The sequence below is a fragment of the Pseudophryne corroboree genome, chromosome 7, assembly GCF_028390025.1.
Source record: "Pseudophryne corroboree isolate aPseCor3 chromosome 7, aPseCor3.hap2, whole genome shotgun sequence".
NCBI classification, from domain to species: Eukaryota; Metazoa; Chordata; class Amphibia; order Anura; family Myobatrachidae; genus Pseudophryne; species Pseudophryne corroboree.
The window spans coordinates 101761971-101777799 of NC_086450.1; the positions used below are offsets into that span (position 1 = coordinate 101761971).

A 15829-nucleotide genomic window follows, 5' to 3' on the forward strand; every position below is an offset into this window, starting at 1 on the left:
AGGAGCAATACAGCGCAAAGAAGACGACTCTCAACAGATACCGAACACAACTTCAACGACAGATGTACATTTCCCTGACATAGAATATCATTGCATTTTCCATAAGTGTTCTTTATCTTCATCTCTACAACCCTCAGGTAAATGACACACATAGACGATAGGGAATACAGGCACAGATATCAGCAACCACATACCTCCCCCATTCATGTATCATCAACTAAAATGTGCATCCCCATTTTGTTACAACTGAAAGCCGAAATGAGCTCGGTAGAGTTTGACAGCCCATCCACAGGCCCTTAGTACGGGATAAGAAGGAATTCAAATGTATACTTCGCAATACCTCGAAGCTTGATTTACCACACGTACGGCACGATGATACATGACCCTCCAAACATGGACTCATACACACATGCTTCTGCTATCTCACTAGGTCATACCCTCTTCACACCTACTCCTCTCTCCTTCCTTACCCCACCATGGAAATCAATTAACCCCTGACTTACATTTTTCTCCTTTTTTTAAATGTTTTAGAAGGTGGCAGTTATTATTGACTGCCAAAGGGTGGACTGTCAAAGTCAGAAAAATGTCTCTATGCATGTTGCCATATTTGCACCGCACACTGGTCTGCGCTGCGCATGCGTACGCTCTCCCGTGAAGGCGCATACCCGCAATAGCGTGCACCCGCGGGCGCACGGTATGCGTATTTACGGTAGAGTTTATGTGATCGTAGCGTGCGACTCATTCGTTACATATTTTCAGTATTAATGTAGTTTGTAGATCATGATCCCTTTGATAGTTTCTGAAAGTTTGGTTAATATAGAATGTCCCTGAGCTGAGGAATCCCTCTTTGTATTGTAGGAAGGGTCTAACAGGAGTCATGCAGCAGTGTTTGGTACCCATCGGAAGAGTATTTAATTAGCAATATTCCGGTGTTGGTTTGGAGCGTATTAATCGCTCGTGCGAATAGTTATGGACATAAGAAGTTTATGTCCATTTCTATTATTTACTCATACTCAGGTATGCGGCGGGAAACCTAGTTCCCCACCCACCTGAGCTGTTTGAAATCGTCACAGCCCACCTGTATGAATCAACCTATGACCTTTTGTTATGATGCAGGGCCGAATTCCGACGTCCAATGGACAATGGGATTGTAGGGACTGTAGGATTGCATTGTGTGTGGGGCATAAATAGGCAGGCCGACCACATCCAGCTCTCACTCTTCAACGGTTCTCATTGCTGAAAATCGGGTGCTGGATGTCCAGGCGCATGCGATCGTTTACCCTTGTGCGTAAGTTTCTCTCCGTAATCATTGTCTTACTGTGAGCCAATCTCTCTCATCTCTCTCCATTTCTCTCTCTCTCTCTCCTTTCTCTTTTCTCTCACATCTCCCCTAGACTAGTATTGTATTGTATTAGATAGTATTGTATTTTGGTTAGGAAGTCTCTGTTATATTGTAGTGTATCATTTGTACTGTTATCCCCTTTTTACAAGTATATTAGATATAATACAGTTAATAGGCTTTGGACCCTAAACCAGTATCTGTGTATTTTCTATAGTGTTAAGTGTTCACTTGAGCGTCGGTGACGCTCAAGCAGCTTTGTAGTTAGTCAGGTTACACAAGGTTGCACTTACACCCTGTACTCACATTAAGGTATTCTGTGCATTTCATTGGTATAAGGTTTAGACATAAAGGTATAGCGTTGTGAGCGTCTGCGCCGCTGGTGATCTCCTCGTGGTCTCGAGCGTCCGCTACGCCATAGCGAATCATTACTCTAGTCATAACCAATAACGTGTTGTCCTGTAATCACTGGGCCGTGAGCGAACGTGACGCTTGAGCGTCTCGCCTACGGCTGAGCGATCGTTACGCAAATAGCGTACCCTTACGGTACTTCTTAAGTAAGCAGCGTACAGTGTTCTTAGACTTCATAAAGGGTTGTTTATACGACAAAGGAATTTAGCATTGTCACTCCTGAGTAAGTTAGCTCTCTGTCTGGATGTGTTTTAGTAATAGCCTTTATCATGAGGCCTACTGTGACAAATGACATGGCCCTATGTGGGCACTGCTATTATGTAGTGTTAGGACTGCTGACATCGGAGAAGCCTTGAAGTGGCTCAGCAGCTTAAACATGTGTTTGCAAACATGTGTAAACTAATTCTCTGAATTCCTATTACCAGATAGGTTCAGGTATGGTTACAGGTAATTTTTAGTGTGCTGAAGGGAAATGTAGGGGTGGGATTTGCAACCCCCCCCCCCCTGTCTGTTTGTCTGAGACCCCTCCCCCTTTCCAGCAGCTGATACATAATTATCTCCAGGAATGACCGAGCAACTACCATTGTTTGTCTGCTTTAGCATATTAGTTGTACGGTATTGCACAGCTGCTTCCCCGTCGATGTGCAATACCGTTCAACTGAATTGGGCCTATAATTTGCTATTTTATAGCCCTACTTTTCCCTGAAATCAACTTTCACAATTTTAGTTTTCTTTTACCCCAAAAAGCTTTATGGGGCCTGTATCACGGTATAACTTGGTAATACCATGGGAGAAGTGTTTCTTGTACAATTTGGAAATAAATTTGTGATCCATAAGCAGGAGCTATTTGCCCATTGTTAGATGGACAAGACTTTCTTTGAGGCATACCCTTATATTGATTCTACATACATTAGGATATTGGTAATAAGCACCCATACACCATAGTTATCAGGTTGGGATTTTAGTAAAGTATTTTGTTTTGTTTTTAGAGTCGGATTGTAAAGCTGGGTCCTGATGTTCTGACATTATGGCAATAGATATAAACAAAATAATTGACAGCTTGTGGTTCCTCCAACTTTAAATCTACGATCACAACAAAATACAAATCTCTAAAATGTATACTTATGTACTGTGCATGTTAAACAGCGACAGACTGTTTTTATATTCTACTCAAAAATATTTTAGAACAATACTCAGTTTTAGTAACAGAAGCCTACACACCTTTTGTTTACTTTCAAGAATTTTGGCCTCCAAGTCCGCCGGAATGATCTTCCCTCTGTAATTGTAGTAGAAATTGGCAGGTGTAACATGAATCAGTTTTTGGAACTTTACATGCGTGTGAGTTTGAACCTCCGTTTTACATCGATCATTTTGCACCAAGTATGTGTTTCTCTGCCATAGTGCAACTGTGAGCTGCAACATTTGCATAGGACGAGACCCATTCTCCATGAATTCAGATCCATTGCAAAATAAGTCCTTTTATTGAATGAAAATGTTCCAGTGTCCATCTGCACAACAAGGGAATGCCCCTAAAAATTCTGTATCTCATTTCTGCACTCCCCTAAACTAGGAGCACTGGTACACCTATTGTGTTCTGTAAAAGCAATAGTACAAACGTCTGCTCCTCCATAAATATTACTACATAACCTAACGCATTTTATAGGAAATCTAGGAAATCATACATATTGAGGCATACAGCAAAAGCAAATAATTTTGTACTCTGCGATAACTATTTTGTGCTTTCTAAATGAGGCCATTATAAGCAGAACTCATTCACATAATGAATAGTTGTTTACATTTGGGCACAGTGTCGAACTGGGGCGTGAAGGGCCCACTGGGGGAATGCAGTGGTAGGGGCCCACACTTAGGGGTGTGGTCAGTCTCTAGAGGGGTGTGACCAGTCACCACAGAGGCTTGTCTAATCATTAGGGCGTGTATAGTCTAAGCCCCTTGATAAATATACATAGTAAATACTGCTAGTGCATGCATAACAATGTACCAGATTAATAACAGCAATGTACTGTAGAGAATGCACCATATTCCTGTGCAGTATAAGGTAACATATGTATAATGTATAATTTTTGAAGTCTAGAACCAGATCCCTAGAGGATGAGGTGGGGGCCCAGGCAGTGGGGCCCACCGGTGGTTTCCCCTGTACCCCTCTGGGCCAGTCCAAGCCTGTATGGGCATTAGGGAAAAGCATGACAAAGGATGGATCGAGCATAAACCATCTCTGTTCCATTCATCACTATCCCTGTCTATACACAGTCCTACATCAATATGTGCTCCGTAACTTAGGCTCTGACACCTACTTTCAAAACAATATCTCATCAGACCCACCTGCTGTTCTTGACTCAGGGCTAAGAGTTTGTTGAACCAATCTTGGTCATTATATGTTACCATTTTGCTTGGTCATATATGTTACCAATTTGAACAATCATTTGAGTTTTAGAATCGAGTTTTAGAATCGATAATTAATTTTTGATGTGTTTGTTTACCCGTCACAGATTAGTACCTTACCTCTCATTACATTTCACCAGAATCACATTCTCTGTCCCAAATCCCAGCGCTGCTCCGGCTTTCTTCATAGAATAATGACTCTAAAATATAATCAACCAAATTACTGGACTACACAATATATTGTGATAAAGGGAAGGCTGGCAAGAAGGCATGAGGTCAATTGCCTATTTGTCAACACTTTTTGTGTGGATAAGAGATTTAACTAAGAGAAGTGCAGATTCTAGTGTACACAGTTACTATACACTAGTGATATGCACCGGACATTTTTCGGGTATTGTGTTTTGGTTTTGGATTCGGTTCCGCGGCCGTGTTTTGGATTCGGACGCGTTTTGGCAAAACCTCACCGAAAATTTTTTGTCGGATTCGGGTGTGTTTTGGATTCGGGTGTTTTTTTCAAAAAACCCTAAAAAACAGCTTAAATCATAGAATTTGGGGGTCATTTTGATCCCATAGTATTGTTAACCACAATAACCATAATTTCCACTCATTTCCAGTCTATTCTGAACACCTCACACCTCACAATATTATTCTTAGTCCTAAAATTTGCACCGAGGTCGCTGGATGGCTAAGCTAAGCGACACAAGTGGCCTACACAAACACCTGGCCCATCTGGGAGTGGCACTGCAGTGTCAGGCAGGATGGCACTTCAAAAAAATTGTCCCCAAACAGCACATGATGCAAAGAAAAAAAGAGGCGCACCAAGGTCGCTGTGTGACTGAGCTAAGCGACACAAGTGGCCGACACGAACACCTGGCCCATCTAGGAGTGGCACTGCAGTGTCAGACAGGATGGCACTTCAAAAAAATTGTCCCCAAACAGCACATGATGCAAAGAAAAAAAGAGGCGCACCAAGGTCGCTGTGTGACTAAGCTAGTATACTTGACGACACAGAGGTAGGTAGAGCAGTGGCCTACTGTACCGTAATGCTATATATTATATACTGGTGGTCAGCAAACTGTGCAAAACTGAAATGCACCACAGGTATGGATGGATAGTATACTTGACGACACAGAGGTAGGTACAGCAGTGGCCTTCCGTACCGTACTGCTATATATACTGGTAGTCACTGTGTCAGCAAACTGCAAAACTAAAATGCACCACAGGTATAGAATGTAGATGGATAGTATACTTAATGACGACACAGAGGTAGGTACAGCAGTGGCCTTCCGTACCGTACTGCTATATATACTGGTGGTCACTGTGTCAGCAAACTGCAAAACTAAAATGCACCACGGGTATAGAATGTAGATGGATACTAGTATACTTAATGACGACACAGAGGTAGGTACAGCAGTGGCCTACTGTACCGTAATGCTATATATTATATACTGGTGGTCACTGGTCAGCAAAACTCTGCACTGTACTCCTCCTATATAATATTATACTGGTGGTCCCCAGTCCCCACAATAAAGCAGCACACTGAGCACAGATATGGAGTGTTTTTCAGGCAGACAACATATACTGGTGGTCACTGTCAGCAAAACTCTGCACTGTACTCCTGCTATATAATACAGCTGCTCCCCAGTCCCCACAATTAAGCAGTGTGAGCACAGATATATGCAGCACACTGAGCACAGATATGGAGTGTTTTTCGGGCAGACAACGTATTACTGGTGGTCACTGTCAGCAAAACTCTGCACTGTACTCCTCCTATATACAGCTGCTCCCCAGTCCCCACAATTAAGTAATAAGCAAGCACAAAATATTTGCAATGCATCAACATAAACGGAGAGGACGCCAGCCACGTCCTCTCCCTAACATTTCCAATGCACGAGTGAAAATGGCGGCGACGCGCGGCTGCTTATATAGAATCCGAATCTCGCGAGAATCCGACAGCGGGATGATGACGTTCGGGCGCGCTCGGGTTACCCGAGCCATACGGGAGAATCCGAGTATGGCTCGGACCCGTGTAAAAAGGATGAACTTCGGGGGGGTTCGGTTTCCGAGAAACCGAACCCGCTCATCACTACTATACACACAGAAGCAATGAAACTATCCTCTCACTTACCCATGCTAATAAATGCACTGTGGGTGCCTAAAGGTAGCTCCGAATCCTAGGGAATACTATTCTAACAAACACCTGTCTGACAAAATGCTTGTACATGCATTTTCCTCATGTTTCTCCAGTGTTTAAAAAAATCTAATGCTAGCCTATATCTTACTACATGGTAATGGATGGTATACACCTGAGGATTCTGGTTGGGGGTCCTCTAACTACCATTTAATCGTCAGTATACACAGCAGCTTTTCCCCTGGTCGGGCATGGTTATGTATTGTACATATTTGGTTTCCAGCAACCACTGTATTACTGTATTGTATGCCATTGGTTTCCCGCAACTATTATATATTGTGCCCTGTGTTATATTTGTTATTATAGTTCAGTGTTTAGAAACATTGTACTGATTTCAGTCTTTTGACAACATTTTGTTAAAAAATAGAGATTAGCAGGTTCGGATTTAACGCCAGAGTTGACACCAGTTTGGTTTTATCCGGATTTTTCTTATTGGCTATCCAAAACACATTACATCCGTGAGCCAATAAGATGCCGTTTTGAGATCCGAGTAAAACCGATTAAAACCGAACCCGCTCATCTCTATTAATAAATCGTTTAAATAAAATTAAAAGTTATTGTGACTGTCCTTTATAAACCACTTTTATTCCACAAGCATAGAGGGTCACACAATGCATCGGGGGGATTTAAATTGATGAACCATCCTTTCCTTTTGTATGTACAGAGCATGGGAAAGCCCAGACTACTCTTTTTCTATATACAATGGTACATCTCAGTGGAAAATTCCAGCTCACAATCAGAGGCGTCACCAGGTGTGCCGACACCCGGTGCGCACTCTGTATTATTACACACACCCCCCACTCATCCCGCTGGAGCCGTGGCCTCCGAAAATGGGGTGTGGCCTAATTTAAAGGGGCGTGGTCTCGCGGGTGTCCTCTTCTTCACTCCGGGGGCATGTCCAGCTTCCTCGGAGACGCTGGCTGCCCCCGGTGACTGGGCAGTGTGCAGTGCCAGCTACTTATCTGTGACAGGAGCCAAGTGCTGCAGAGGATTATCACACTGCAGCACTCAGCTCCTGTCGCTGCAGAAGAGCAGGCACTTTGATGTCACCCCTTCCGAGGGTGACACATGAGTGCGGGCGCACCCCCCGCACCCGCCTTCTGACGGTTCCGGTATGAATGGTCGACCATGTTATGGTCGACAGTCATTAGGTCGACCACTATTGGTCGACATTGACATGGTCGACACATTAAAATTGTCGACACATGAAAGGTCGACACATAAAAAGGTCGACATGAGTTTTTTAACTTTGGTGTCGTTTTTTGCGTAAAGTGACTGGGAGCCCCAATTAGTGCACCGCGTCCTCTCGCATGGCTCGCTTCGCTCGCCATGCTTCGGGCATGGTGCCTTCGCTTCGCTCGGCACAGATTACCGTTCCAATCGTAGTCCACGTGGATCGTAAAGTATGGAAAAGTTCCCCAAAAGAAAAAAAAGTTAAAAAAACTCATGTCGACCTTTTCATGTGTCAGCCTTTCATGTGTCGACCATTTTCATGTGTCGACCATGTGTCCATGTCGACCATGTCAATGTCGACCAATAGTGGTCAACCTAATGACTGTCGACCATAACATGGTCGACCATGTGAACGGATACCCCTTCTGACTGCTCACAAGTACACAGGCTAAAGACAAGTGTACTACAGTATAATCTCTTTTTTTCCCACCAGAGCACAACAGAGAAGTCCATAAGCAATAATCTGTAAATCATGTTATCATCAAACGGAAATAAAATAAGAAAACCTGAGTTCTATGTTAACTCACATGTTCTGAGGTAAAGATGATAAGCTTAGGGACAGCGGCCATGCCTTTGGTTTTCACGTCAGGGAAGTATTTGTATCGAGCAGCCATGATACTGTACATGTTGGATATTGCGCCTCCTAATAATACAGCATAAAAATATTACCATCCTGAATGTCAGTCAATTCTCCTGCAATTATGGAGTTTGGTGAAGTGATTATGCAGTAAAGGTTTCAATGACACACAAAGCTTAAGATATTACTTTGTCTGTGCATGAGACTTCCCTACTTTCCAGCGTGATGTGTATCCACCAACACACATTGGTCTATTTTACACCTATTATTATCAATTATTTTCCAATTTACATTTTACAACTTTGGATGTATCCATGTTCTTTTACTTCATAAAAAAAAAAGTATTATATTGGAAAGTCGTAGGGAAGGGAGGGAGCAATATTGTATATTTCATTTAATATAATAGGTTATCACATTATATTAATCCGTAAATATATAAATAGTCAAATACAAAACTAATAACGATTTATCAGCTGATTAATCATAGGTTCTATTAAGTGATTAACAGTAGGCGCTATTAGGAGGCTAGTGGTAGGTGCTATCAGGTCAGTAATGATAGGGTATATATTAGGTCATTCATTCAGTGGTACCCAACCTTGGTCCTCAAGGCACTGTAACACTCCAGGTTTTAAGGATATCCATGCTTAAGCCCGAGTAATTTACTAAGTACCTCAGCCAATTTGATTATAACATCTGTGCACAAGCAATATAACATATATTTAGAATTATAGGAGGTTATCCAGTTTCGTCCGCAAATTTGCAAACTCCCAAATGGATGATCATCGTCTGTCTGCACATGTGCTGCGACCGCATCCCACGTGCACAGACTATGACAATGCGGTTGCATCCCGGCATGATGCAATCGCATAGTGATTGGCAGCCGGTGGGTGTTCAGTGATGGGGAGTGGTGTGGGAAATGCAGGCGTGTCATGGTCATTTTTAGGGCGGCCGGGTGAAATCATCTGGGACCACTGCGATGGAAAACATGGCGCCAGTGAGCATGCATATGCAGCCTGGCTGCATATGCAAGGAGGCAACCGGTATTTCCTATGTTCTCTCAATTTTTGCGATGCGTTCGCATTTGAAATGCGATCACATCGCAGGGCGGTGCTTCACATGCTGAGGGGCCTTGCCCTGTGTGGAGTAGCACTCAGCATGCGATTTTTAGCAGTAGCAGTTCTGCAATTTTAGCAGAACTGCTACTGAAGCTGAATAACCCCCATAGCTCCAAATGAATATCTATAAAGTGCCAACATATCATGTAGCATTGTACATTGAGATTACTGAAAACCTCTTTATCGCAAACACTTTGGATAATGGCTTCCATGTCTGTACTGGATATCTGAAAGAGTGCATTATGTAGTTAAGCCGTACTCATCCTTAGTACACAATATTACTGTGCAATTGTATTGGGACTCTTTGTGATTTTGCACCTGCCTTCAGCAAACGAGCTTCCAATAAAAGTTAATGGTATAAGAACAGCATTGTTTATCTACACATTATCTCTACATATTTAACAGAATATAAAAGGTCTATTTGCTTTAGAATATCAAGCAGCATAAACTCTCTCTTTTTAAAGAATGCTGGAGAGCTGGGGCTGCATAGGAGGAAGAAGGACAAGCAGAAGAGAATCAAGAAGAGACAGCTGGCAAGATAGGAAAGAAGGGTCGGATAGTGGTGGGATATGCAGCTCTTCAAACGTGTCCCTTTCCACCTGGTACTCACAGACGTCACCAATAATTTATTCTTAATGTTTCCTGAGTAGTATTATTTAGACTTGTGTTCTTAAAAAGTATTATATTAATTTTGCAAAGATACTGTAATAGCAAATTATGTGTAAGAGCAGAACACGTTGCACTGCATATTGGCCCTCATTCCGAGTTGTTCGCTCGCTAGCTGCTTTTAGCAGCATTGCACACGCTAGGCCGCCGCCCTCTGGGAGTGTATCTTAGCTTAGCAGAATAGCGAACGAAACATTAGCAGAACTGCTACTAAATACATCCTTGCAGTTTCTGAGTAGCTCCAGACCTACTCCTAGATTGCGATCACCTCAGTCCGTTTAGTTCCTGGTTTGACGTCACAAACACGCCCTGCGTTCGGCCAGCCACTCACCTGTTTCTCCAGACACTCCCGCGTTTTTACCTGGCACGCCTGCGTTTTTTAGCACACTCCCTGAAAACGGCCAGTTTCCGCCCAGAAACACCCACTTCCTGTCAATCACACTACGATCACTCGAGCGTTGAAAAAACGTTGCTCGACCTTGTGTAAATCTCCAAAGTTTTGTGTTAAATTACTTAACGCATGCGCACTGCGTACCATGCGCATGCGCATTTTCCACCTAATCGCTCCGTTGCAAAAAAACGGCAACGGGCGAACAACTCGGAATGACCACCATTGTGCATTATGTTGGGGTTCATGTACAATGGGGGTAATTCCAAGTTGATCGCAGCAGGATTTTTGATAGCAAATGGGCAAAACCATGTGCACTGCAGGGGAGGCAGATATAACATGTGCAGAAAGAGTTAGATTTGGGAGGGTTATTTTGTTTCTGTGCGGGGTAAATACTGGCTGCTTTATTTTTACACTGCAAATTAGATTGCAGACTGAACACACCACACCCAAATCTAACTCTCTCTGCACATGTTATATCTGCCTCCCCTGCAGTGCACATGGTTTTGCCCATTTGCTATCAAAAATCCTGCTGCGATCAACTTGGAATTACCCCCCATGTTTAGTCTAGTGCTTGGGCAATGGGGGTAATTCCAAGTTGATCGCAGCAGCAAATTTTTTAGCAGTTGGGCAAAACCATGTGCACTGCAGGGATGGGGGGGCAGATATAACATGTGCAGAGAGAGTTAGATTTGGGTGGGGTGTGTTCAATCTGCAATCTAATTTGCAGTGTAAAAATAAAGCAGCCAGTATTTACCCTGCACAGAAACAAAATAACCCACCCAAACCTATCTCTCTCTGCACATGTTATATCTGCCTCCCCTGCAGTGCACATGGTTTTGCCCAACTGCTAAAAAAAATTCTGCTGCGATCAACTTGGAATTACCCCCAATGTGTAGGGAAATTGCTGTGGGCTTAGTACAATATGCACTGACTTTGGGCCTAATTCAGATTTGATTGCAGCAGCACATTTGTTAGCAATTGGGCAAACGGATCTGAACTGCGCAAGCACGAGGGAGGCAGTGCGCAGGCACGTTGTTGCCCGGCAACGCCCGGCGATGGGCAGCGACAAGAACAACGAAGGAAGCGGTCGCAGCGGCGATCGCAAGAAGATTGACAGCAGGGAGGCAGATCAGGGTGGCAACTGACCGTTTTCTGGGAGTGGTGAGTAAAACGCAGGCGTGTTCAGGCATCTGCAGGGCAGGTGTCTGATGTAAATTCCAGGACCTGACAGGCTAAAGAGATCGCAGTGGCTGAGTAAGTCCAGAGCTACTCAGAAGCTGCACAAAACTTTTTAGCCCAGCTCCCCTGCACAGGCCTTCGCACACTTGCTATGCTAAAATACACTCCCCCATAGGTGGTGACTATCTGATCGCATGGGCTGCAAAAGGTTGCACTGTGCGATCAACTCGGAATGACCCCCTATGTCCACTGCAGGGGGGACGGCAGATATAACATGTGCAGAGAGAGTTAGATTTGGGTGGGGTGTGTTCAATCTGCAATTAAATTGCAGTGTAAAAATAAAGCAGCCAGTATTTACCCTGCACAGAAACAAAATAACCCACCCAAATCTCTCTCTGCACATGTTATATCTGCCCAGCGGCGCCGAGAGAGGGGGGTAGACGGTCAAATACCTGGGCCCAGGTCTGATAGAGGGGCCCAGTAGGGGCCCAGGTCCACACCTCCTTTGATTAGGCCATGCCCCCTGAAAAATACCTGGGCACAGCCAGGCTCTCTACTGCCCTGGCTGGGAGGCATGCCATGCTCCTGTGAGTGGGTGCTTCTACATCAGAGGGAAGTGGCCATGCCTCAGCATGCTGTGGTCACATTCCCTCCAGTGGGGGCAGGAAGGCCCAGGAAGTTGTTGTACCCGGGCCCAGGATTTCTCTTGGCAGCTCTGTATCTGCCACAACTGCAGTGCACATGGTTTTGCCCAACTGCTAACAAATTTGCTGCTGCGATCAACTCTGAATTACCCCCTTTGTTGCTACAGATGTGTCCTCATACATCTAGCCTCGATATGTGAGATGCTTGGTGCGACTGAGCCTCTGGGTTCCATGCAACTCTGCTAGCGATTGGGGAGGGGGGGATGTATCTTAATCGCAATGCGACTAGGGCACACTTGGAGACTGCTGATTAATTTGATATGTGGCTTTTATATTGTGTATGACTAAGGGGTATACAGTATTTCCTAAAGTTCAGGTTTTCACAAGTGGAGATGTTGCCCATGGCAACCATTCAGATTCTAGCTACTATCTTCTGGAAGGTGCTAGATACATTTTAAGTAGAATCTGCTTGGTTGCTATGGGCAATATCTCCAGTTCTGAAAACCCACACTTTAGTAAATATACCACTAAGGGGGATATACAATTATCCCCGTTAAAACATCGGGTCCGAAAAACTGACTTTTTTTTACAGGCTATCCAGATTTTTAAAAAAAAAACCTTTCTCCCGAAAACACACAGGTTCAGTGAAACCTGTGTGTTTTCGTGTGAAACAGCCCCGTTTTCGCTGTTTCCGGGGATTCTGCTTCGCCTGCCGGAGGCAGGTGAAACAAAATCCCCAATAAGCCCCGGCACGCGCTGGCTTATCTGGGCTAATTAGATAGCCCCCGGCGGGACAATTAGTCCTGGTAAATTGGATATGTATACGAAGCAGAACAGTACTTGTCTTGGGAAAAAGCTGCGGCTGCTCCATTGTAGCACTTTGTATACAGATTTAGAGACTCAGTCGCACATAGATATACAAGTGTCACATATATTAATTAGCACAGTCTCCTGGTGTGTCTTAGCAACGCATTGCGACTAAGACACGTTTGCAGCTAAAAAGACGCCTGATGCTAGCAGATTCCCTCGGAACCTTGTGCGCCAAGAGGGCTGTTTGGCGCGTCCACAGCAATGCTGTATGAGGACATATCTGTATATACATTTAGACATGTTTGTGTATGTGGTATATAGGTTAAAGATTGATTTAATCTGCCATACTTGTCACTTACCACCTCCCTGACGAATAGTTTGCCTTTGTGTATATTGGCCCTCATTCCGAGTTGTTCGCTCGCAAGCTGCTTTTAGCAGCATTGCACACGCTAAGCTGCCGCCTACTGGGAGTGAATCTTAGCTTAACAAAATTGCGAACGAAAGATTCTCAAAATTGCGAATAGAAATTTCTAAGCAGTTTCTGAGTAGCTCGAGACTTACTCTTCCAGTGCGATCAGTTCAGTGCTTGTCGTTCCTGGTTTGACGTCACAAACACACCCAGCGTTCGCCCAGACACTCCCCCGTTTCTTCAGCCACTCCCGCGTTTTTCCCAGAAACTGCAGCGTTTTTTCACACACTCCCATAAAACGGCCAGTTTCCGCCCAGAAACACCCACTTCCTGTCAATCACACTCCGATCACCAGAACGAAGAAAAAACCTCATAATGCTGTGAGTAAAATACCAAACTTCTTAGCAAATTTACTTGGCGCAGCCGCAGTGCGAACACTGCGCATGCGCAGTTTGCAGAAAATCGCTGTGATGCGATGAAAAAGAACGAGCGAACAACTCGGAATGAGGGCCATTGTGTATTGTCACATTTGAGCCATATAAATCAAGATTTCCTGATATTTTTGTGGAAAATCAACGAGAAAAATTAGATGTTTTTAACTTTTTTTTCCAGTTTTGAATGAAAATGATTATTTCAATGCTTAAAATATCTGTTCCAATATACTCTCCAGCAGTACTTTTTTGTGATACCCAGGGGTACGCAGTACCAGCACCGTTAATATCTATAATTTATCATTCTTACAACTACTTTCAAAAATAAGAAGAAATGAGTGAATCATTTCAGAAATGAATAAGAATCCGCACACCTATCCAGAGTGTGGAAGCTACTATTACACTCTGACCAACTGGTAACTGTATGCGAGAACCAAAAGCACTGGTATCCAGCAAGTATCACCTTCTATCCAGAAAGTACAGAAGTGTCCTCATAAACCTATCCCATATGGAGCTAGACAAAAGCCGCAACTTAGATGCTCCATCATTGCATCTTTGCCACATACAATGGGGGCAATTAAGACTTGATCGTAGATGTGCTAAATTTAGCACATCTACGATGACTTTCACAGACATGCGGGGGGATGCCCAGCACAGGGCTAGTCCGCCCCGCATATGTGGCTCTGCCCCCCCCCCTGCACAGGTACAAAAGCATCGCACTGCGGTGATGCTTTTGTACCTGAAGAGTAGATCCCTACTAGCACAGCTCCTGCGTGCTGCAAGGGAGCTATCCGTCGCTCTCCGGGTCGCAGCGGCTGCGTGTGACATCACGCAGCTGCCGCGCCCCCACATGTTCCGGGCACGCCTGCGTTGCCTGGACCGCGCCCCCAAAACAACGGGCCAACGCCGCCGGCTTCACTCCCTTCCAGCGAATGCCTCTGCTTGTCAATCAGATGCCGTTCGCATCTCTGGCATGCGCCGGCGCACTGCGGCGCCTGCGCATGTGCAGTTCAGACCTGAACGCCCGCTGTGTGAAAACACACAGCAGCGATCAGGTCTGAATTAGCCCCAATGTCACTTACAGAGTTCTAGGTACTAGAATTAGTGTTTATGCCACAAAGGCATCGGTACAAAGTTCCAGATTAAGCACAACGATGCACGGTGTCGCTCACTCGTAATATGCCCTTTTCACAGTAGTATAGTGTCTGAGGCGCACATAACAGCTGCATGTAATGCCAGTGTCCAGGTTACACATACACCATATATGTATGCCAACAGCGGTCCTACACCTTATTCGCTAATAAAATCATTCTTTTCCTAGGTGTTTCCCATGTTTTTGTCTAACCTCTGTGTTTATATATAATTTAGATAGATATATACATGGGGATCCAGTCAGGATCCCAGCAGTTATGATCCCGGCAGTCGAAATACCGTCGCCGGAATTCCAACACTGCTCGGAATGCCGGCGCCCTGGCAAGGATTACAATCCAGGTGCCGGAATCCCGACCACCAGGTTCCTGAAAGAGGGTTTGCCAGGGCTGTGGACTTGTAAGCCGGGGTGGGGGGATAGGGGACTTTAGGTTTAGGCTGCGGGGGGAGGGTTAGGCTGTGGGAATGGCGGGTTAGGGTTAGCCTGCGGGGGAGGGAGGGAGGGTTAGGTTGCGGGAAGGGGAAGTTAGGATTAGGCACGACCAGGGAGGGTTAGGGTTAGGCTGCAGATGAAAAATTATAGATTTAGGCTGCAGAAAAGGAGGGTTAGTGGGGCATTGGGGGAAGGTAAGTATACTGCCCCAGTCGGGATTCTCACCTTCGGCCTTCTGACCGTCGGCATTCCGATCGCTGGCATATCTTACCTAACCCTGTAGATGTATAGATAGATATTTGTTTGTTTGCAAGACAGTCTCCATTGCCGTAAAAATGTGTACAATCCGATTCTGGGTGAAGTCTCAATGTATTAGGGGTGACTGAGATTTCATAAATAGAAATATCTTGTTGCATGCCATATGTAGCTGTGTTCCACCCGATCATCATCT

General features: G+C 44.6%; 1 protein-coding gene across 4 annotated transcripts in view; it reads right to left on the reverse strand.

The window, feature by feature from the left end:
• GAD1 (glutamate decarboxylase 1) overlaps positions 1-15829 on the reverse strand; it is a 162104-nt gene that overhangs the window by 65847 nt on the left and 80428 nt on the right. For all 4 annotated transcript variants that reach the window (XM_063933493.1, XM_063933495.1, XM_063933494.1 and 1 more), the window contains 3 exons: positions 8102-8217; positions 4271-4350; positions 2972-3026 (listed from right to left, as the gene is read on the reverse strand). In XM_063933493.1, the coding sequence (XP_063789563.1) occupies positions 2972-3026; positions 4271-4350; positions 8102-8217 (251 nt within the window). The remainder of the gene's footprint in view (positions 1-2971; positions 3027-4270; positions 4351-8101; positions 8218-15829) is intronic.